At 44.8% G+C, this 24,508-nt stretch overlaps 1 protein-coding gene across 1 annotated transcript in view; it reads right to left on the bottom strand.

Moving 5' to 3' along the window:
• The window catches only part of LOC147725878 (putative E3 ubiquitin-protein ligase HERC1), a 1,064,842-nt gene that overhangs the window by 69,721 nt on the left and 970,613 nt on the right, over positions 1-24,508 (bottom strand). The window contains exon 68 of the mRNA XM_086963380.1: positions 11,091-11,167. Within this exon, the coding sequence (XP_086819506.1) occupies positions 11,091-11,167 (77 nt within the window). The remainder of the gene's footprint in view (positions 1-11,090; positions 11,168-24,508) is intronic.

Raw genomic sequence — 24,508 nt, 5'->3', positions numbered from 1 at the left:
TGTTTTGGCCCTGTTGTAGGTTGAGGCGCCTCAGTGAGCATTAAGCTGGGTGGGCTGTTCTTCCATAGCCTGTTCACGGCGGGCTCCAGTTTGAGGCATGTTAACCCGAGAGGGGCGCTCTGGAAGTCTCCAGTGATGTTATTGGGAGTTTTTGAGTTATCAGAGTATAATGCTCCGCTCGATGTAAACTTAGTTTGCGCAGAGTGCTCAGAGCTTGTTTGGCGGGACTCCCGCTCGTGTGGCGTGGCTTTATTTGCTTCATCGTGGCTGTGTACCTGCGATTCATGCGCGTGTTTTTATATTATCAGGGCTGTAGCGGGTTGAGGGGCCGCAAGGAGAGCTGGCAAGCTTGGATCCGGTGCTGAAGTGACTGTGTGTGGATTTCCAGTAGTTGGTTCGATTACTTCTGCGGTGTGCATGGTGGCTGCCAGGTTGGGTGTTTCATCTGTTATGGTGTTACCGGAAGGCTGCTTATTGGGCCGTAACCAATTATGAATAACACTGGTGGCATATGCATTGTTTTTCTTCTCCTTGTTGAGTTTTCTTAGTTTTTTCTTGTTTTTCCTTGACAGGTTTTGTGACTCTGGACTGGGCGGTTTAAGGGTTTGTTGAGAGACTTGGTTTTCAGCCTTGATCAGGGTAATTCTTGTTCCACAAGCGGTGGACGTTGTAGGCGAGGCCATGGAAGCAGGCTTTTCCGAGCTGCTTGGGCAGAGGATTGCTGGGCCATTATCCATAGAGTGTGCCTGGGCGGAACCCTGTGTGATTAAAGGCATGCTCTTCTGGCAGTTTTTTTTATTTGCTTCACCCTTGAGGTCCTCTATTAATGTGGTCATGATGTTTGGAAGTTTTTCTAAGCTGTGCAGGATCGGACTGCAACTACATGACTCTGGCTTGAATTGTGTGCTGTCCTGCGCTCTGCGTATCAGAGCGTTCAAGTTGTCCAGTTTTGAGTCTATCCCAGAGATCAAATTTGCCACTATTTGTAGTATATTGATCTGGACATCAAGCTTGTCCGTGTGCATTATCGCTGCTCCTGTCATTGAGAGAAGGGCTTCGCTGATCAGTGATAGATGATTTGTGTTTGCAAAGCCGCTATCAGGGAGTGGGGCAGGGCCGTTTTATCGTGTTCCGGGGAACCAGGTCTTGGCGAATTCAATAGATGATTTAGGGTCCTGACGAATGGTTGTCGGGTTGCTCCTTCCTTTGTGGCGGGGGTGCCGTTGGCCAGACCTGTGTGTGTCGCTATGATGGGGGAAGTTGTTCCTTTCTTGTCAACGTAAGTGCTGTCTGAGGTGTCGTGCATATTCGCTTTGATTGAAGGAGGGGTGCTCCGCTGACAGTCCTCTGGTGGGGGGAGAGTCAGGGCCGTGGTGTTTGATTGGATGGGCCCGAGCGCCACCCTATCTGATGTCATAAGTTTGAGGGATATTCCGCTCTGGAGGGTAAAAATTGTTGGTGAGAGGGGAATCCTGTTGGCCCGAGGACTTGCGAGTGTTGGACTCGGCCCTTCCTCCCTTGCTTTGGTGGTAGGTAAACTGTCCGAAGTCCTAGGATAGGCGGGGGGGGAGGTTGTTTTGGGGCTCAAAAAGCTTCTTATGTCTCTGTTTCCAGCGGAGCAGTTTGAGCGTTCTTTGGTGCTGGGCCTGGGCTTGTGCGCATTTAACTTCAGGGGGCTGTAAGGCTTCCCCGTGGTGTCAACCGGGGGGTGAGCTGTAGGGAAATGAGCCGGCAGTTCCACGGTGAAATCGATGTGAGGTCCCGGAAAGGTTGGAGTTGCTCCAGTCGCTCCCGCTGATCCTGAGTGTTCCCCATCCCAGGGCCCATCCCAGGGCCCTGGGCCTTGATAAGTCCCCCCTAGTTCTAATACTGGGGGGTAAAATAGCTTCGCCTTCCGTCTCTTGGCAGAGCTATGTGGCCGGGGCCTCTCCTGGGATTGGATTAGGGTAGAGTTTCTGGTCCTCATTTTGGGATTGGTTTGAATGACTTGCCGGCTCCTAGGCAGCTGCTACTTGGTTGGTGGAACCCACGTAGTAGATGGAATCTGTGGGATCTCCTGGAGTCTCCTGCTAGGTTGAAAGGTGCCCTGGCCTCCCTGCTGCTGCAAATCCAGTGCTTGTACTGGTAGGCAAGCGCAAGTTACCCGGGGGAAGGACCAAGCTGTGTGCCAAAAACTGTGGGCGGCCCCCTGGTCGCAAGTAAAACGTTGTTCAGCTTCGCGTGGGTGATGTTCTGCGGCTCTGGGCTCTGGGTATGGGTCTCCTGTGTACCGGCCGCTGCTGTGCGGGGAGTTGTAGTTTGGAGGCTTGGGGCTCTGGCCTGCTGCTGGGTGCTATGCTCCCGTCGCGCCCGTGACCCCCGTTGATGCGGGCAGCGCTGGGCTTGGCGCCCCCTGGCCCCCCGGCCTCCTGGCCCTGTGGAGGGTAGTGGGGAATTGTAGGGGTGGCGCCAGCAAAATCCGTCCCGCACCTAGGCGACCCTGGCCTCTAAAAGCGATCCTGGCCCCCCCAGCCGCACTTCCCCCTGATGCTCCCGGCCACCCCCCTGCACCCAGATCCCAGGCAATGTCCGCTGCTCCGGCAGCTCACTCTGGGGCGGGGGGGGGCGGGGGAGTGCAGGCAATGAGGTGGTGAGTACCTGTGAGCCGGGGGCTGCGATGCCGCTTTGCTTGGCGGCTTGCTTGCCACTTTCTGCGCCGTCCGCCAGCTGCAGGTAAGAGCAGTTCCGTCGCTTTGCTTGCTCGCTCGCTCGCTTTGCTTGCCCCTTTTAGCTTTTCGCCGCTTTTTTGCCGCTTTTTCGCCAACCGCTGTAACAGGTGAGCGGCCGCGGCTGCGGATGACAGATAGCGGCAGGGTAGTGGCGGCGGCGGTGGAAATTGCTGGTGTTCGCCTTTCTGCTTTCCCACCGGGCTGTGGCGGGCTGTGGCGGGCTGTGGCGGGCTGTAGCGGCTCCGGCTATGGCTCTGTCGGCTGCGTCTCACTGGCGTTTCTGGCGTCCTGCTTGCGCTTGCTCCTTGCTGCTGCTCTCTGGCATCTGCAGTGGTCGCTGCTCGGGTAGACTATGTGTCTGACTAATAGGAGGGCATACTCTGCCCTATCTAGGTCCAGACACTTTAAAAGAAGCCTCTTTCGCTCCAGGTCTCGCCAGCCCTTAAGGGGCCCTGTCTGCTCATGCCTCTAAATCAGAGACAGCTTGCTCCAAGTGATGGCTCTTCTCCCAGCGAACACAATTTTCTGCTGCCAAGATAGCGATGAATTCACCCCGTACAAACCAGATTTAGTGCTTTCCACACCAATTAGGGATTGCCCTCTACTTCGCTGGTGTGCAGGTAACCCACAACCACTGTGCCCACAGCAGAAGGTAGAATGGGAAATGTCGGCACGGCGGTGCACCACTCCATCTCCATCAGCCCTGAGCCCTTCTGCCTGGCATTCCTCTGCTATTTCAGGGAGTCTCCTGCAACACCGGCCATCTGGCTAAAGTGGTGAGCACCGCCTGCCTTTTTTTGCCATGGTGGCTGTGTCTGGTTTGTGTCTCCCGGGTGTTCCTTCTCTTTTGTGCCACCGATGCTGACTGCGTCCTTTGTCGTCCGGAGATTCGGACCTCCCCTCTGCACCCATCACTTCTTTAGAGCCCACAACCTCGAGAGCCTCCCACAGGGTTTGCAGTTGCCACAACATGCCCTCGTAACGGCATTGCGGTGCCCCCATGAATATGATCTCCATTCCTCTCTGACATACACCATGATGGGGAGAAATTCTTTGTACTTTTGGAGGTTAATCACAGACAAGTCCTGATAGAGCACTGGAGTTTGGCCCCTGAACTGGACTGATGTGTCCCGGTGAACGATCGTCTCCTTGAGCTGAAATGCAATCACTCAAGTATCTCTGCTGGAGTGGTGTTATCAGATCTGAGCAAGTCGAATCTATCGACTAGGTCAATTTGAATGACTGTTCCTTTGGGGGACCCCAGGATGTGGCAGAACAAAGGCCCTACATAGTCCCTCAGGTCCTCTCCCACTGTCTCTTCAGCCGGAGGATCTCCTGCTGCATCATCTCCAGCTCCTTCTGCCACCTGGATTTGCGATCTTCTAGTGCTGCCACTCTGTCTCCCACCTCCTCTAAGTCCAGGCGCACCTCTTTCAAGTCCACAGAGAGTGGAGTCTTCATAGCTTTTAATTCCTCTCAAAGTTTCGAGAAGAGCAATGCCATGACAGCTTTCACAGCAGACCTGTCCGTATCCTCAGCCCATGGTTAGGGTAGTCAGCTTTGGACGAGGGGGACTTAGATAGAGCCCTGGCATCCATAGGTTTGGTAAAAATGTCTCTTAAAGACCGGTCTTTCTTAGATCACAGAACAGACATGATGAGGGTCACCAATCAGCCCGTCCGAATCAGGAGCACTGGGGCCCGCAGACCTCTGGTAACAGCACCTCCATCCAGTGCAGGAATGAGAAGGCTTGTCAAGCATCTCAACCGGGAACCATGTGTGGAATATCTCTAGACAATCGCGTGGCTCAGCCTAGAGCGTCCTGACGATTCCCGGGGCAGTGTGCCGTCCAGGTCAGAAGCATTCAGGGTGCCATCCCTCAGTGAGGCAACAGCGGAGTACCCAAGGATCTTCGCTCCGCCCCATGCTCTTCAAAATCTACATGGCCCCCCTCTCCGCCATCGTCAGACAGCATGGGCTCAGCATTGTATCATATGCCGACGACCCCCAGCTCATCCTCTCTCTCACGAGGAACCCTGAAGACACCAGACTCTGCTTCCAAGAAGGAATGAAGAACGTGGCAGCCTGGATGACAGGCAGATGTTTGAAGCTCAACTCAGAGAAAACTGAGGTCCTCATCCTCCGACCCTGCACCTCTGCCTGGGACAACACCTGGTGGCCCTCCACCCTCGGGAATCTACCCACCCCTCCAGACCACGCACGAAAGCTCTGCATCATCCTCGACTCCTCCCTCTCCATGAACCGCCAGATCAACACCGTCGCTTCCACTAGTTTCAAGTGCCTGCACATCCTCCACAAGACCTTCACATGGATCCCCCGACTGCAGAACGACTGTCACCCACAGGGTCATAACCAGCAGACGCTAGAATCAACAGAACTCTTCTACAAAAACTCCAAAGCATCCACAATGCTGTAGGCAGACTCGTCTACGGGACACTGTATCACAAACACATCACCTCCACTGGCTCCCCTTTGAGAAGAAGGTCACTTAACGCAGCTCTGCTTGGACTAAGCATCCGATGTTTCATAATACTTTATGCAGGTACTTTCTTGTGACCGTATGCCCCCCAGTTTTCACCTCATTAGACGACTGCAGGCTCGTTGTAATTACTAACTATGGGCTAACTCTCTGTCCACAGCAACCTGTCCGTGACACTGACTTAACTCTGAACACACACAGGTAGGAGGTTTTGTTTGGTTTTGATGGTCGCTGTCCACACTCTTTATATTAAGCACAACATACTAAAGGAAATCTTTTCCTTTTTTCAGATTCTCTGGTCCTGATGAGAATCGGACAAAGGGTCCGATTCGAAACGCGTCGACCTTGTGTACCTCTTGTTGTTAGGTCTTTGGTTAGAAGGAATTGTACATATTATGCTTGTCATATAATTGTTGTGATATTAAGTATTTTGATCAACATTTTTGAGTGGTTTTTCTGATTTGTTCCTGACTCTGCTTGTTTGACCTTCTTTCACCCCCTTGTTTGTCTTATTGCACATGCACAGTGTTCATTTTGGTATGGAAGGAATGTGAGTGTGAATGTGGAATGACTGATGTGTGAAAGATTTTTGTTCACAGCACGGACTGTCTGTCCTACTTCGTAATTTATTTCCTTCATCTCTTGTCTGTCTTTATATATATGTATACAAAAAGTATTTTGCTAATCTCTGGTTGTTTATATAAAAAAATAAGGTATATCAAAATATCAAAATAAATATATTTGATTTGTTTCAACAGCCGACTAGCAATTGATTCATTGTTAGTTTGGATCCCAATTGAGTTGTTTTTTGTCTGCAAAATCAGTCACAGTATTTGCACCTCTTTTGTTTACTCTAGTATTGGACTCTGCTTTACTGTGGATGAGTCAAAGCCCTTGTTTGTTGTTCTATACAAATTCCTCAACAACATCGGACCCAAATACCTCAACAAGAGAGTATCCTTCCACGTACCCAAGAGGAACCCCCGCTCCGCCAATCTCGCCCTGGCAGAGGTCCCTCGAATCCGCAGAAACAGAACAGGCGGGAAAACCTTCTCTTACATCGCAGCCAAGACCTGGAACACGCTCCCTGTGAACATCAGACGCTCCCTGACCATGCACACGTTCAGGAAGGCCCTCAAGACCTGGCTCTTCGACTGATCAGGAGCTGTCTCCCCCAACCCTAGCGCCTTGAAACCCTCACGGGTGTGTAGCATGCTTTATAAACCCCTGATTTATTGATTGAACTACCCTGCCCACCAGCACTCCCCCAGCAGGCTGGGGTCCCCAGTAGACGTTCAGAGGGCAGGCTCACCTTTCAGGCCCGTCTTTTGGTGGTAGCCACTCTGCAGGGAGACCAAGGAGCATCCGACACTTCAGGGTCACTGACTCCACAGCACCGGCCGTCACCTGTATCCAGTTATGGGGCCAGCTCCTTGTACACACCCCTCAGGGACCGGGAGCAGGCTTCGTCTTTCCCCAGCAGAGGCTGCCCTGGGACGAAGTAGCAACAATCCAAGCATTAGCCATTTGAGAGAAGCCGGTGCCACTAGTAGGCTTTCTGTGCAGTAGGGCCTCACAGAGCTGCCACCACCTGTAGCCGGGCAAGCAAGAAAGAGGGGGCACAGTGGCATCACAGAAGCCAAGGTCTTCTCTGCTCCCCTCTGGATGATGACTTTAATCGATGTTCTGGCATCTTCTCCAGGTCAATTGCCCCCCTATGGGTCATTCAGGCTGTTCCAGAGGCCCTGGGGGGTCAGCCCCCTCACCAAATCGTTTCATGAGCCCCACCTGCAATACGCCACATGCCAGAGCCTCTTGCAGCTGTCTCCTTCCATGGTGAAACAGCCAGGGCCTAGTCTAGCTCCAGGCTGCACCAAGGCCGCTCGCCTCTGCTGCCTCTCACTAAGCTGGAGCCCCCCCGGCTTGAGGTCCCCACCAGCTCTGCTCTGCTTGAGAAATTAAGTGTGGGGGGATCACATGACCTCTATTTCATCACCCTCGCAATGAACTGGCTCGGTAGTGCTAGGGCCTTCCTCCTTCTCCCGCTCCATTCGCTTCCAGAGCCGCTTGCAGTTCCACAGCAGGGGCCGCTCTTGGAGCCTGCCTAGGCTCCCGGCGCCACCCCCACAACCGCCTTAGGGTGCGGTCTCCGGCAGATCTCCTCACCAAGCCCTGGCGTCTTTCTGGGCAGCAACTGCTTCACTTCAGGTGGCCACTGGGCCTCTTTGGCATGGCTGCTACACCGCCACACGGGCAGCAGGCCCCATGCCCTGGACCCACCGCAGGTTGTCCTCGCCCACGGACCGACCCTCGCTGCAGGGGAGGGGACTCTCCCCACCCTCCGGCGATGCTCCCTTGTGCTGGGGAGATAGCAGGACAGCGCTGTCCGCTGCTCGTTCTAAATGGAGTCAGAGGCCATGCCCCCAGAGATTTTCTTTTGAACTATTTGAAGTCGACCCCTTCTGCCCAGGCACCAACCTGACAACAGAAACAATGAGGTAGTGTGAATTCCTTCGTGTGAAAGTAGGGTTGAGCCTATTGATATGGGGGCGGGGCTATGCCCAGCTCCATCTGCCAACTACACCCACTTATGTGACCCTGGAAGAGTCTGCAGTCACAAACTAGCTAGGGAAGGCAAATGTCCACTTTCTATTAGGGCCATTTTCATTCTAAAATCCGGCTTCACCATTAGGCTGGACATTATATTTCAATATCTTATACATGAAGCATGAATTTCCTTCTCCTAATCAAAAGTAAGCACTTCACTACCAAGACAATGCATCCTGTAGTATGGACTATCCAGAGCCTATCCAAGGGGTGAATATATAAAAAAGGTGAATTTAAGGCTTGGCAATAGGGTTATTTTGCTAGGTTGAATTGGCAGTTTAAATGTCTCTCAAGGAAGAGGGTTGGAGGCTAACCTGCAGATCAATAGACTAGTTTATCCCTACCCATCTTTCAGTGGAGTGGGTTTACTTCAAAGGGACCTCAGGAATGTTCTCATCTGCTTCCTACAATTCACATCCCTGTCTGTAAAGGGTCAGCTCTGATCTCCATTTTCTTTGCCATTTGTACAAATGAGTTCCAAAATAGACCCATGTCTCCATAAGGTAACACACACATAAACTATCAAAGTTCATCCTGACTTATCCAGGATATGCACACACCTGCCGTCCAGATCCCCCTGGATTAAACGAAAGTCTCTGTGGATTTGGTACATAGGCTCTCCTGAAGGAAATGACAGGAGTTACTCTCCAGAAAGGACAGCAGGTACTTTTGGTTCCCATTCAGAACACAGTCTCAAGTCATTGTACAAGTGATGTCCAAATTGAACATGTATGGTGGTTGTGAAAGCTGAGGCAAAAAATCAAACCTGAAAACCCAATCTCATGGCAGGGGTGCGTGCTCTGGTAGCCATGCTGACAACTGTCATAGCATTGCCATATAGAGACACTTGGCTCATGCATCTGAAGCTGGCTTACCATTGGACAAGGTGTCACCCTTTCTTTTAATAGGATTTTCTGGCATCACATATATTTTCACCCAGTGGATTCGACAATCTGAGTCAACTGGATGTGTTCAACAATGTTACTGACAGCCACCTGTGTAACCCCCCATGGGCCTTGGAAACAAACATCCAGCCCTGGTCAGCCAGCTCTCCTTTGCCAATGTTTGTTCCACTACAACATCATTTTGTTGTCTCTGCCATTGCCTTGAGAACTGAAGCCTGAAGTAGGAGTGTTTGGTGTCTCTTGCCATGACCAGTCAGTGCCATCTTATAATTTACCATCCATGCAGTAGAAAGCTCTGAGAGATGCACTGTGTCCTGTACTCCAGACTTGAACCCAGATTTACAGAGAACTTCCATTGCCCTTGCCTCCCACAAGGTGGCGTAAGGCAGTGCAAGGGTTTCAGTGAGATTTACTAAGCCATGCAAAGCCACCTAGCGTGGCTCTGTGTGGATGATTAAATTAGGAGTAACTCAAAGCAAATTGCTGCCTTGCATCACTCTGCTCTAGGAAGGCGTTCCATGGGTGGAGTGTGAACGTTTCCATGCTTCCACCCTTGGATTGTAGCGCATTCCAAGATCTTCTAAGACGAGAAAACCTGAGAATGCGTCAAAATGATACGTCATCCCAAAAGAGGCATAACAAAGAGAAATATCTATTTCTCCTTGTTATTTCCTCTTTCTGCAGCACACATAGAAATAGAAAAATGACTCTGAGGTTTGCAGAAAGGTGCCTGCTCCTACACCAAAACAATCCTGTCTGTAATGCAGGCACCCTAGCACCCTGTGTTTGGCGACTCACAGATGGACGCCGGAGAAAGAAATAACACCGCAACTAATCGAGGACGTAAAACTGTCACCTTTAAAGAGAATCTGAATAACCCAGCGAGAAACATAGCCCAAGAAGTGGCAACTTGTTAAAACCCTTTTCCACAAACAAAGCCACTGCACCACAACGCAGTAACAGAAAACGGTAAAAGATGTCCTAGCTGAACCAAGCCCAGCCCTGATGAAGACTTTTACATAAACATAGTGTTCTGGTTCCACCAACATAAGGTCGAAACGCGTCAGCTTTGATTACACAGAGGTTCAGAGCAAACGAGGACAATAAGACGCCAATTTTTTTCAGCTAGTTGAGCTGTAGCAGTCTTGCTCTTCTACACAGTTTGAAAAAAGTCTATGACCTCGTGCAGGACCATGTAATTAGATAGTTCTGAGGACAAAAGAGGAATAAGGTCCCAGCACAACCTGTATATAAAATAGTAGGACATGAAAGACAAAGAAAGTGCTATAAAAGTGTTGATAATATGTATTTCAGTGTGGGAATTAAACATCATATGAAAGTGTTGAGAATAAGTATTTCAGTGTGTGAATCAAATGAAATATCACATTTATAGTATCCGTTAATACATGAGTTTATTGATGTGTAATAAGTTTGAGTTTGTTTAGTCAGTCATATATTGTGAACATGTTTTATATATAAATGTTTTATGCTTTTTGGAGAATTTCGAGGAGATGTTGAAATTTACTTGGTGAAGGGATTCTTAAATGAAAATAAGGTTTGAAAAAAGCAAAAAAAATAAGAATTGAAGCCCACGGTCAATAAAAAGGAGTAGTGTGGCAAAAGAAATATTGTGATCAATGGTGTCAGAGGTATTTTGTCCATTGACTTGTTGGCACCCTAGCACCATGACGCGATGGTGCCTTTGTTGGTAATAGGCTGCACTGTTTGTGCCAGGGTAAAGAAAGCGCAGGAATACACCACATATTAATAAATAGGGCACATTCCTTCCCTCTCCATTTACAGCAGCGCAGCAAGTGGTCTTGCTGCTTTGCATTGCCCTGCGTTGCGTTAAATATGAAAGATGTGCCTTGATTTTTTGCCCTTGTCCCTAAAGAAGGATCAACACTGGCACATCACTTGAACCACAGGAAGGGCATTGTATCTCCCTTGTCAAGACCAGTACCAGTCCAAGGAAATGCTGTTGTGCTATGAAAGGACAGACCCCGTGTGTACTGCACTGCGTGGATAGGAGCTAATGACCTTCCCTCTACTACCTGGAGAAATATCTATGGGATCAGAGGACTGAGGAATTGCAGGAAGTAATCCACTACTGAGAGTGTGTTGAGCCTGATCTTTATCTGTGGAACATCAAGGTCTTAGGATGAGACAAAGTGCTGATGAGTCCCTGCAGGCGCTACAGTGAAGCAAACAAGATCATTGGGGTGGAACGGCTGATGCCCTCCAAACTGGCATTGCCAGTAGTGCATGAAGCACACTTAGTGCTTTAACTGAATTTCCTAAAGATTTAACTCAAAGTGTATATTTTATGCCCGGTTGTAAGTGTGGGTCTGCTCTGCAGGTATGCTTTACCTATCTCTGTTGCTTCCAGCTTCATCAGTTCCATTAGGGGTGGGGATCAGCAGGTCCACCTTTCCAGTGAGCAGTTCCTGAAATATATCAGATACAAAAGGTGAAGTGAGACACATGTGGGGGGCATGTACAACTGTTATACACAATGCTCATTGTACATAATGTAAATGACTAAAGAAACAGCCACTAGCTGGAGGAATGTCAGATCTTTTGACCAGTCGTACTTCGCCTCCAACCAGCACTGACCAAAAAACAAAAAGGAGCAAGAACCCCCAAGGGGTGACAAATTTCGAAAATAGCAGAAATTAATTCTAACTATCACAAAACAAAACTGAATTCTTTATTCCTTATTGTTTTTTGACTTTGTCTATAAATTGGATATACATTCACTTAGTTAAAACTTTTTTGATATATAAGTGTAAGTTTTTGTAAATAACTTTTGTCTTTTGGATGTAGAATGTTAAGTATGTTTTAATGGAATGTAAATGATGTCTTGTAAATATTGTTATATGTGTATGTAAATGTTGTACAGAATGTATTTGTTTTTTCCTTTTCATACATAAATGGTACAAATAGAGAAATACAAAAAACTGAAATTAAAAAGGTATAAATAAAATACTGGTACAAACCAAAAGTATTAGTGTTTGACCTGCAAATTGGTAGCTTAAAATTATAAATGGTATAGGCATCTTTTGTGTTTACTGGTATATTAAGGCCCTGCCTAGTCCATGCTCCTTGGGGCCTAACTCCTCATCTTTTCAAACTTTTAGAATGTTGGCATTTTCCTTCAAAATCTATTGAGTGCCTGCAGCCTGTCTTTGGGTTACGTGACTTGGTGTAGTTGACAGTTGGGCTTTGTATATTCTTTCTAGATAGCCATACACAATAGAGAGCTTAGATGTGCATAGATTGGCCATCACTGGCTGGATAGGAGAGCAGAGTTAGTCACAGTCCCACTTACACTTGAATAGGCTGTGTCCTGTCTTCACGCAAAAGATTGCATACACCTGTAGTTAGTCTGGGCCAGGGATGGAAAGGCAGGTAACTTGTGCATTTCAAAGAGAAACCCCTAGATGCTTCTCCCACTTCGAAGGAGGCACTAGGTATAAATATTGGATCTCAGACATCAACTCTTCAGTACACTTTTCGTCCTATGGAGACTCTGTCAAGAACGGCTGCTGTGCTGTTGAACGAGCTGCCACTCTTCTACCCTGCTGGACTGTTGCCTTGCTGCCCTGTTGCCCTGCTGCCTTGCTGGATTGCTGCCCTTCCGCCTGAGTCAGAGGAATTTGGACGTGTTCCTGAACCATGGACTCTCAGAGTGATTCCAAGGACTAGTCTGCTGGCCTCCTGTTCAGAGTCACAGGGACATAACAGGCTCACAACCACCTGAACCAGCACACAGATCTAGCTGAAGCAAACGCCTGACCTCCAAGAGGTGCCCCTCAAGTTTAGTGGAGCTGAATTTATGTTTTTGCACTCTTTGTGGCCGCAAACAAGCCTGTTGGTGCCAAAACCTCAAGGTGCCAAAACCTTGTTGCTTGCGCTGCCTAACCAAGTCCCAGTCCTGTCAAACTGACCCTTTGCGCTACAGCATCGACCACTCGCAGGGACGCTATCATGAAGCTCCGGCCTGACCATCTGCAATGACAACAGGATCTTTGGGCTACAGTAATGATCGTCCCCGATGCCAGGCCTGCTTTTCGTGCTACATTTATGACTGTCTGTGACGTTTCCCTGTACCTCACTGCCTCCTAAACCATGGGCTGGACCGAGAAGGTAACTTTTCGGCTGGACTAACCTGCTCCCTGTATCTGACCTGGCCTGAACTTGTAACTTCCCCCAGCCCCTCATAACCAGATAGCTGCGAGTGGCGCTTTGGGCTTTTCTGAGCTATTTTCCCATAAATCTTTTCAATTGATATCTCCGGCTATACTGATTGAATTTATGTTGTTTTGGCCTTGCTTTATTTATTAAAATCTTCTCTAAATCTCTACTGTAGTGTGGGATCCCTTATGTGGAGTGTTTTCACTTTGCTGCTGTTTAAAGTGTTGCACAAATACTTTATGCATTGCCTCCGAGTTAAGCCTGACTGCTCTGTGCCAAGCTACCAGTGGGTTGAGCACAAGTTTATATCGGGTTTGATTGTGTCTGACACTGACAAGGACTGTGTTACCTGCTTGAGCAAGGTTTCACCTCCTCAACCAGGAACCCAATTTCCTACAGCTTTATTCTCTGTCCGCCCTTCTAAGAGCTCTCTCTTCCATGCACTAGTTTGAGTTGCATTAACTAATTTGCAGGAGGTAGCTGAGCTGTTTGCTCTTCAAAAGAGCCAATGCTAGGTCTCCGTGGAGACTTCATTTTGTTTTGGGTCTTATAGTCCATTGTAGTCAGTAAACAGCAGGAACGTGTAACTTGGGTCTACAAGTAAGTTCAGTGACCATGTCGGTGATGACTGCCAGTAATAAGGTACATTGGGGCACGACCAGAGCATCCCCTCTCCCAAACCGTGGGCAGATGGTCACTAATCTAGGGTTCATTTTGCATAGTCACAATGACAGCAGATAAATGCTGTGCCAGATGGTGCACTATATTTTTTGTAATCTTAGATTTCTCACTACTTTTGCACGGAAAACAATTGTGGTGCAGGTTCAGGACTGGGTGCAGGACACGGTTAAATTGTCTTTCCCAAAGTGTGGGGGTATATTATGATTGGGGTGTCTGTTCTGCTATTTTATCCATTTTATTGTGAGGCATTTGAGACATATACATTCGTAAGCCTTCCATTGTTTTGTATCTGCCTCTTGGATCTGTCTTGGCCTCAGTCCTACACTGTAGTGAGGAGTATAACTGACCTCTGCAGCATCTCTGTAAATACTCACTCTCCCTTTTGATCATGGGTTAGTCATGCAAGGAGCTACCTACTGTACATAGGTTGTCGCGCCAATTGTGTGGCGTTTGGACATGAGCTCGAATTCTCAAATCTTCCATGTCACCATTAAATTCTATGCTGTTTACACATCATATGTGGGACTCATTTAAGCAAAGGGACACACTGCTTAATTGTGTTTGGCAGGTTTTGTCAATTGATCAACCTGATTCAGCTCTGGAGTTTGTGGTTTCAGTTGCTGCCTCTGTGGCAGATTTGTCTCCGATTTTTCAGCTACTGACGGTTGCTATTTCGTTTTTTTGTTAATTGGAAATTTGCATAGTTGGTGGTCCAGTAGCCTCCTTGAATCCCACTTCTCTTCTTTTTTTGCTGAGTGTTGGTGTATTTTAGTCCATGATCCGCAGCCCATTTTTACGCCCACTCCTACACCGTTTTAGGGTCACTGAAGGATAGTGGATGGGTTCCAATATGTTTTTTAGAATGGGTGGAAACACACACTTGACACCAACTCTAAAAAATGTTGTTCACCTTCCAGGTGCTTTTCTTAAATTGCACTTCTGCTGTTTAATTTGGGAAACAAATATTTTATTGTTATTCACTAACAAAAGGCTTCTGTTCCTGGATTCTTGAGGTCATTAGTTACAATCCCTGTCGTTGAGTAGGCGTGCTCACAGTGCAAGGTGATACTCCTGGCGGTCACGAAGAATGCAGAAAGACCAGTTGGAGCTACCAGCTGCAAAGACCAGTCTTCTAAGAATAATTCCATCTTTGATCTCTTAGTTTTCACCAGTAGTTCAATAATTCTCAATCTGTTTGATCCCTTAGGGCCCAATTTAGATCTTGGCAGGTGGGTCACTTCATCACAACGGAATATAAATCCCATTGTATCCTACGGCATTTCTATTTCGGCAGACAGGCTATCCGTTGTAGTTGTGAGGGAGTAACCCGTCTGCCAAGATCTAATTCAGGCTCTTACTTTTCACGAGTAGTTTGATCATTCTTACACTGTTTCACCTGGACGGCACATGGACTGCCCTTACAAACTGGCTGCTCTTTATACGAGGAATCACTATCATTCCTGCATTCTGGTGAAGAGCCTTATCAATTCTTGGACCGTAGGGTTTATTTCAGCCAGCGTGCTGTCAGTGTGTGTGACCGTCTGTGCTGTGGTTCACTGATCACCTCATATGTTCACGTGTGAATATTTCACTCTATGCCCTCTGTGGTGTTTCCTATGATGCTTAGGATGCTAGCCACGAGGGGGCAGATTTACATCAAAGTAACGCAGCACGGTGCAGCACGTCATTTTGCTTTGCCATGCTGCGTTAGTTTGGAAAGCACAGAGATGCGACATATTTCCAAGAATATGTCATCTCTGTGCTTCCCCCTGCGCTGGAGCACAAACTGCAGCCACGCGGTGGCACCCTTGCACCACGGTGCAAGAATGCCTGTGTCGTGGAGAGATTGTTTTTATGCAGGAAGGGGCACCTTCCTGCACAAAAACAATCACAGCACGCATTGAAAGAGGAAAAAACGAGGAGAAATGAAAATATTTCTCCTCGTTGCGCCTCGCTACAACATCTCTAGGATGACGTAGCATTCACACGCATCTCCAGATTTACGATTTCTCATAAATCCGGAGATGCATCTTGTTCCATGGGTGTTGCGTGGGAACACCCACAGCAACACCCATGAACGCCCCTTCCAAGCACAGTGCTGTGTGTGAAGGGGCCATATTTACGAGGAGAGGAAAAGTTATGCAGGGTGGCGTTTCCTGTCCTTGTAAATATGGAGGAGCCCCCTGCGCCACCAGTACGTCACAAAAAGGGACGTACTGGTGGCTCAGGGGGCTTGTATATCTGCCCCTAGGGCTTTAGTGCCTTTGCTGTATCAGTGGTACATATGGGACTGTCATCATGTTATGAATTTCCACCTCACTCGGTGGTCATGTTTCTCCCTGTTTTTCTGGTTGAATTCTGGTCACTTACACAGGAGTGTTGCTCCATCACCATATTCCTTCGTGCCACGCCCCGTGAGTGTGTAACCCTTTTCTTTGCTGCTACATTGTTATAGAAGGAGCAATGTTGCAGACCCTAGGCTTTCACTATGAAAGCTTTCAGTTAGTTTGGTTTGTGCTTAGGTAATCGACTCAGTTGTGCCATTTTATGCATGGCATTAAGTTATGGAGCCAGTGGCCAGTCTTCTGGCTTCCACTGTGCGGCATTTTAGCTCCATCTTCTACTCATTCTCAGGTTCAGATGACCATGCACTTCTCTTGGTGAGTGTTGCCATCATGTGTAGGACAGCCTTGGAAATTCTGTGTATACTAATATCAATGTCAGTTTCTCCAGGGAAGGTGCATTTTAAACCATGATGCTTCTACCAACCTTCAGTAATTAGGATAGGCGAGGGGGACAGAATCCCACTTTCATTCCCCTGCCAGGTTTAGTCTTGTGGATGCTTTACCTGTCTCCACCCGGTTCACCTACATCATCTCTCTGTTATGCATGATTCACTGCACCCCTGGGTCTTCCATTAATCCTTGGAGTAATAAAGTTTGGGGCTTTGTAGCTTTCTTCCTTTCCAAGCCTTTAACCACAATGAAGGGGGCAGCAAGGGACAAGCAGAGGTCCCATGACCAAACTGCAAATTTAGCTGTGCAGATGTGAATGCAGTTCAGGCACCACCTTGGTCATTCTGTTGTTGTCGTACCTGTCCTCTGCCCTGTGGTGCCTGATTTCAGCCTTACCGCCTCCTGTCTCAAATGCTGTCACACTACACTGATCTTCACCTGCTCTATGGTCCCTTGAGGGTCCTGGTTGTCCTCCCTGCATTTTCCTCCTCACCCACTTCTCATGGATTTTCAAAGATTTTGTGCCAGATTTGCGTCACTTTTTCCCCACAAATCTGACACAAAACACCTTGTGATATTTACAAAGCAATGCGAATAGGTATTTGTGTTACTTTGTAAAAGAAGATTCATGCAACAGCGCATTGTGCTGCCTCGCATTACTTTTCCTCAGGTAGGCGTTCTATGGGTTTTGCATGGGCATTCCCGGGCATCCACCTATGGATTTTAAGGTAAAGCCATAGCAATGAAGACTTGTTGACATGGGTTTGTGCCAAAATGGTGCACCTACCCGACCTTGGTGTAACGAGGAGAAGGAATATCTTACTTACCCTATAAGCATCTGTTTGTGGGAAGAGGTGTGGCGCAGCGGCCAGGGCGACTGATGCTGGATGCTGGGGATCATGGTTTGATCCCAGGCTCCAGCGGCAGGGGTCTGCCCAGCACCATGCGACTCTGGGCAATAGCTCGCTTAATCTTCCTAATGGCCCACAGCGCCGAGATACCCATTCGGGGGTGATTTATGCGCTATACAAGTACTGGATTTACATTTTTTACATTTTGTGACATGTAGTGGTGTAGATTCACATGCTTTACATACTCCTGCCATATAGTGTTGGGTCTGTATGTGTGCAAGTTCTTTTTCTTTGAAGACATTTTCGAATTACGAGGTAGAGCGACTCATCCTCTTGGTGATAATAGAGAAAATAACTGCACTGGCCACAGGTGTCTGGGGAGGAGGTCGGGCGGGAGTGAATCTACAGCAATACATGCCACAAACACATGTTTATAGGGTAACATATTCCATTTGAAGCATGAGTGTCTGTGGATACAGATGCTTTGCATCAACTGTAAATCAGTCCTCCTCAGAAGCAGTGGCTAACCTGTGAGTATTGTAGTGTTTTGGAATAGTGTTTGTAGCACTGCCTGCCCCGCATTAGCTTGTTGGCATGCTATAACATCCAAACAATAGTGCTTAGTGAAAGTGGGTAGTGTAGACCATGTGGCTGCTTAAATATGTCAGCTATTGGAATGTTTACAAAGAAAGCCATATTTTTTAGTAGAGTGTGCTCTAGGAGGTATAGCTAGTGTCCTCTTGGCATTATCATTATATTTTTTTAATGCACTTAACTATCCATCTAGCAACTCCTGCTTTGGATATAGGCTTTTCTGCATGAGGGAGTGAGAAAGCAACAAATAGTTGTTTTGTGTTTGTACACATAATAGTCCTATAAATGTTGTACATGAGGGTTATTTTGATATTTAATGTATGGAGAGCTGTTTCCGCAAATGAGTCGGATTGAGGAAAAAAACTGTAACTTAATTGATTGATTGAGGTGTAAATGAGAAACTACCTTTGGAAGGCATTTGGAGTTGGTGTGAAGGACTACTCTGTCTCTTTGGAGCTAGACAAAGGGTTCACGTGAGGTTAATGCCTGGATCACACAAACACATCTGAGTGAGGTAATGGCAAATAAAAATGCCACCTTCCAAGACATTGAACGGGGTAGGTATGAAGTAGCTCAAATGGACGGCCCATGAGTTGTGTAGGAACTATGGGGCAGATTCACAGAACTAATCTGAGACAAAATCCTAAACTTACTACTTTTGGTATTCACAGAAGGCATTTAGTAGTAGTAAAGTTATTGCCTCTAGGCTACTTCTACAAACCAACATCGGGCCCACAATAAATGATGCCCCCTTCCAACTGCACATAATAGGTTCTTAGCACTGTCTGATAAGGATAACCAGGACTGACTGTCACCGTCATCGGCACCCAACGAGTTTATCCTTACACCAAGATGCACCCACCAGAGTTAGGTGAGCATGATATTTTAACTAAGACCACTACTGTCTCAAGTTTTTTTATTATTATTTATTTTTATTTTTCAACTGAACAATTGCAGGATATGTCCACAAACATTAAATGTCTTTGAGAGGAAACAACCTCTTTTATAACATAGCCACTCTGCCTTCCCCTTGTTGATACATGTACAATTTTAAACACCACCCCTGTTTCAACTTGACCACCATGCAAGTGTGTTAGAGATCTAGAGGTGGCCTCATATATCCATTCGTGAAGTGCCTAACATCAGGTCTCATCCTGACCACGACATGGGAGTTCCTTGTGTGGAATGCGTTGCGGACCATTGTGTGTCGTCCCCAATATCGAGTACAAAGTAACGTCTCCATGGGTCCCAGATCCTATGATATTTTTTGGGACATCCCCTGCTGTGATATGTGCCATGTTCTGCCACCATATATAAGTCCATTCCCCTGGTCCATTCCTGTATGGTAGGTTTGTCTGCCACCCTCCATTTACTCACTACGTCCTGTTTAGCAACCATCAACCCCAAGAAAGCGAATATCAGTTGCGCTCTGGTGATATTTACGTTGTTTGGTATCCACAGTATCCCAAAACAGGGCTCCATGGGTAGCGTCACTCCAAAACGTCTCCCAGTAATTTGACTATCTGCACCCAGTATATCTGCAATTCGGGGCATAGCCAAACCGTGTGGAAAAAGTCACTATTAATCCCGGAGCAAGTCACACAGGATGGTAAGTAGCCCGCCCCATTCTGTGCAGTAGATTTCGATCATAGTATATACGATGTAGTATCTTAAACTGGATAAGACGAAGTCTCGCCTTTATGGCTACCTCTCTGGGGTGCATTAATTCCGCGTCCCAGTCTATGTCCTCTAGGGGTCCCATCTCTCCCTCCCATCTTGCTCTAAGCCCCACCAGTCCAACCAGGATGTTGTTGTTAATAGTTTTATAAGTAAAAGAGACCGCCTTGCAAATTAGCTCCTCTTGCAGAAGCCTGCCCCCCAGAGGAGCATACTCCGTAAGTTGATTCTTTGGAAAAGTCTGTTTCTGCCAGGCATGGCGCAATTGCGCGTATTTAAGAAACTGAGAGCCATTCAACTCATACTCCTGTTTGAGCTTTGTCCATGTTTTTAGGTCACCATTTTCTATGACATCCCCTATTGTGAAGATCCCAAATAGATCTCATGATCCAAATCCTCTGAGCTTCCCTAGTCCTTTAAAACATGCCCCCTCCCAGAGCGGCGTGCTCCTCGTGACCCGAGCCGTCCACCCCATACATTTTAGTCGCCCTTGTCCATGATGACAGTGTCACTCGAGTTGCAGGTAGCAGTCAGGAGCTGCCCTCCCCTCCATAAAGATAATGTAAATGCGTGAAAAATAATTATGCTAAATATGTACATAACATATATTTTATATTAAATAGGAGGTGTGAGCTGTTGAGGTTGTAGGAGTAAATAGTGGGAAGTTAATTAAATATTATTACTTTATTATTTAATTGTTAATACATGTGTAGGCAAGATTTAAATATGAAAATATTGAAAACTTATTTTTAAATGTATAAGTTTGTGCATTGTTTTATTTAAAAGGACAAATGGTGGGGTGGGAATTAACTATAATACTTTTTCAGAATACATTTTTATTATTAATATTTTAAGTAATTGAATATGTAACATTGTTAAATAAAAATATTATTATTTCAAATAACCTATTAAGATGCATGTTGTATTCTTTGTTGGAGTACAGGGTAAAATGTAACTTAAATTATAACAAATTTAATTATAGGCACTTATTTTTTATAAAAATTGCGTTAATTGTGTTGTTTTTTAAATGTAAATTAGATTTTACTTGTTATGTTGGTAATATATTTTTTATTTTAATTACAATAATATTTGTAGTTATTGTTGATATGTAAGTAACACTGTAATATGTTTTTTTTTTAATTACATTTTAATGTAAAATATATGTGCATTTTGGTTTTTACATATTAGTAAATGTTACCCCTCCACAAGCCAACATTTTCCCTACTGTTGCACTCATTGGACCCCTCCGCAATTCAACACTTTCCCTACTATTGCACTAACTGGAGTGTTAACAGTACATTTTGGATCACTGAAATAATATCGACTGACAAAATATCGACTTGCCAAAATATCGTGGACAAAATATCGACAGTCAAAATATCGAGTTTGTATCTACAAACAGGTAAGTACAAAAATATCGAGTACAAAATATCGTTAACAAAAATATAGATGTAAAAAATATCGACTTTATTAAAAACAGTGTTAAATTAAATTAATATTAAATTTTAATTACTAAAATATACTTAAAACGACTTAAATTAAATTATAATAATAAAATAATAAATGAAAATAATAAAAATAATTTTTTAAAATCTTATTTGTTGACCCTGAACCCTAAAAATACCCCTTTACCCAAAAACCCAAAACTGACCCTGAACCCTAAAAATACCCCTTTACCCAAAAACCCAAAACTGACCCTGAACCCTAAAAATACCCCTTTACCCATGACCTGAAAACTGACCCTGAACCCTAAAAATACCCCTTTACCCATGAACTGAAAACTGACCCTGAACCCTAAAAATACCCCTTTACCCATGAACTGAAAACTGACCCTGAACCCTAAAAATACCCCTTTACCCATGAACTGAAAACTGACCCTGAACCCTAAAAATACCCCTTTACCCATGACCTGAAAACTGACCCTGAACCCTAAAAATACCCCTTTACCCATGACCGGAAAACTGACCCTGAACCCTAAAAATACCCCTTTACCCATGAACTGAAAACTGACCCTGAACCCTAAAAATACCCCTTTACCCATGACCTGAAAATTGACCCTGAACCCTAAAAATACCCCTTTAGCCATGAACTGAAAACTGACCCTGAACCCTAAAAATACCCCTTTACCCATGAACTGAAAACTGACCCTGAACCCTAAAAATACCCCTTTACCCATGAACTGAAAACTGACCCTGAACCCTAAAAATGCTCCTTTACCCAAAATTTATCAATATTATTTAATTACCAATTAATTATTAATTAACAATAACAATAAAGTAAATATATTAGAACATTAGGTGTAATTATTTTAATAATTAATATTATTTTTTCAAAATTAATTACTTAAAAATAACACAAAATTATATATATAAAAAATGTACTCTAATTAATGTAATTAACTAAATACAATTAATTAATTAACAATTATTTACTAATACAAAATATATTCAAAATTATATTAATTAATTAACTAATTAATATTAATTAATTATCAATTAATTATTAGTTAAAAATATTAACAAACATATATTAATTAATTAATTATTATTAAATTACTTCCCACCCTATTCCCCTATAAACCCACAACCCGCTACAGAATTACATTACGCAATTATTATCAAAACAAAATTCATGTAATAAAATATTTTATAACATTAATACACACTATTCACACATATTATTACATAAAAATACACTATAAAATATTATATATTATTAAAAAATCGATATTTTTGCTATCTATATTTTATACAGTCGATATTACTTCACTTACCTGAAAAACGATATTTTTGTAGTCGATATTATGTCCAGTCGATATTTTGTCCAGTCTATATTTAAAACTCGATATTATGTCCAGTCGATATTTTGGAGTCGATATTTTGTCTCTATACCGTACATTTTACCCCTCCACAATCCAACAATTACCATACTGTTGCACTGACTGGAGTGGGAATAGTACATTTTACCCCTTCGTAATACAACACTTTCCCAATTGTTGCACTCATTGGAGTGGGAATAGTGAATGTTATCCCTCTGCAATCCAATACTTTACCTAGTGTAGTATTTATTAGAGTTAGAATAATACATGCTATCCTCCCACAATCTAACACTTTCCCCACTGTTGCACGTACTGTAGTGGGAATAGAAAATGTTACCCTTCTGCAATCCAACACTTTCCCTACTATTGAACTGACTGGAGTGGGAATAGTAAATTTCACCCCTCTGCAATCTAACACTTTCTTTACTATTACAGTAATTTTAGTTGGAGTAGTAAGTTTTAACCATTTGTGATGTAACAGTTTTTCTATTGTTGCGTTTTGGAAAGTCGGAGTAGTCGATTTTATCCATGCTTAGACCAACAGTTTGTATGCTTTTGTATAAATTGTACTGAGAAAAGCATATGTTTTCAATGTAAAATGTTATAATTTATTTTATATTGTTAAAATGTATATTAATTTGTTTTTAGCCTATTAAAATGATAACATTTATAATTAATGTCTTCAATGTGTAAATTTTTTTTACTAAATTGTAAGTTATTTATGTTTATTTACACATTTATTTGAAATATGTTTAGTTTTTGGTATATGTATATATGTGTATATACATTTAGGTCCTTATTACAATGTCGGGCAGCCAACGGTATCAGTATGTGAGCTGCCCGACCATGGGTCGACGATTCTGCATACCTTATTATGATGTGACCGCATGTGGTGCGGTCCCATACTCTCATTTCCATATGGGAGCTTGTGCTGGGACCGTAAACTGGCTGTAGCACAAACTGCCATAGAGAAATGGGAAATTGTGAAAATCCCTGCACCATGTGCCACACGGTGCAGGGATTTACAGGATGTCCCTTCGGCCCCCAACCGCAGGCCGCAGCGAGAAGGGGGCCTGGCAGGGGCCCCCAAAGTCGCTTTCTGACACACTTTCCATGTCAGAAAGCCCGGCATGGAAAGCTAGTCGGAAAACGACATCGTAACACCGTCCTATAGGTATTGCGTAGCAGTTCCGACTGGCCGATGGGCTCCATGAGACTGTCGGAATCCAGCCGGAATGATTGGCCAGTTTCACTTTCGACCACCTGCATTGTAATGCGGAGGTCTAAACTGAAACCTATGATGTGAGCTGGAAAGCCTCTGTCCTGTGGTCTGAGGTTTTCCAACTCACATTGTAATTAGGCCCTTATTCGTTACATTATTACATAATTTAAAAAATGGTGAAATTATATAATATACATTAGAATTATTCGTTTAATAATAGTTTTTTAACTAGATGTATGTAAATACATATTTATATGTGTGTTTAACTTTTTTTAACATAAGTTTCATTGTTCTATTTGTTTAGATATACATTACATCTTTTATGTTTATTAAATTATTGTAACTAATAATTATATTTAATATTTAAATGTATATTTTTTTAAATTAACATTTAATACAACTGTATTAATGACAACACTATTTTTTTCTCAACATTTTTGTACTTACCATTATAAGTATAGGATAAATATATTTTTGACAATGATATTTTGGTCACCATATTTTGGTATGGTATGGAGGGGATAAACATGTCAGTGAACCGAGCTAAGCATTCCTTCATTGATCACATGTGTAGCCGCGCATGTAGTACTATTCAATGTGGAAAGCTATCATGCCTAAAAGAAGCATAACTGTCATGACTCCGAGTTGGTGATTTGGGTGAAACAGGGGTATTAATGCCTGGAATTCCTGCAGTATTGGGATAGGGTAGGCCTATATGTATGTTTAGAATAACCCCTAGATAAGGTTAAACCTATAGTGGCTGAAAGTGAGACTTTGTGTCGTTGATGGTGAACCCTAAGCGGTGGAGCAGGTCGATTGTGACCTGAGTGCTGTATTGACATTGTTGGTGAGTTTTGCCTATGAAAAGCCAAATGTCCAGATATGGAAATATGTGGAAATTTGCCTGCGTAGGTGTGCAGCTACCACTGCAAGGATCTTGGTGAATACCCAAGGTGCTGTAGTTACCCAGAAAGGAAGGACCTTGAATTGATGATGTTTGCTGCCCACAATAA

The sequence above is a fragment of the Lissotriton vulgaris genome, chromosome 3_1 (genome assembly GCF_964263255.1).
Source record: "Lissotriton vulgaris chromosome 3_1, aLisVul1.2, whole genome shotgun sequence".
Classification (NCBI taxonomy): domain Eukaryota; kingdom Metazoa; phylum Chordata; class Amphibia; order Caudata; family Salamandridae; genus Lissotriton; species Lissotriton vulgaris.
The sequence above is the reverse complement of the archived record's forward strand: the minus strand, read 5'-3'. Positions and strand labels throughout refer to the sequence as shown.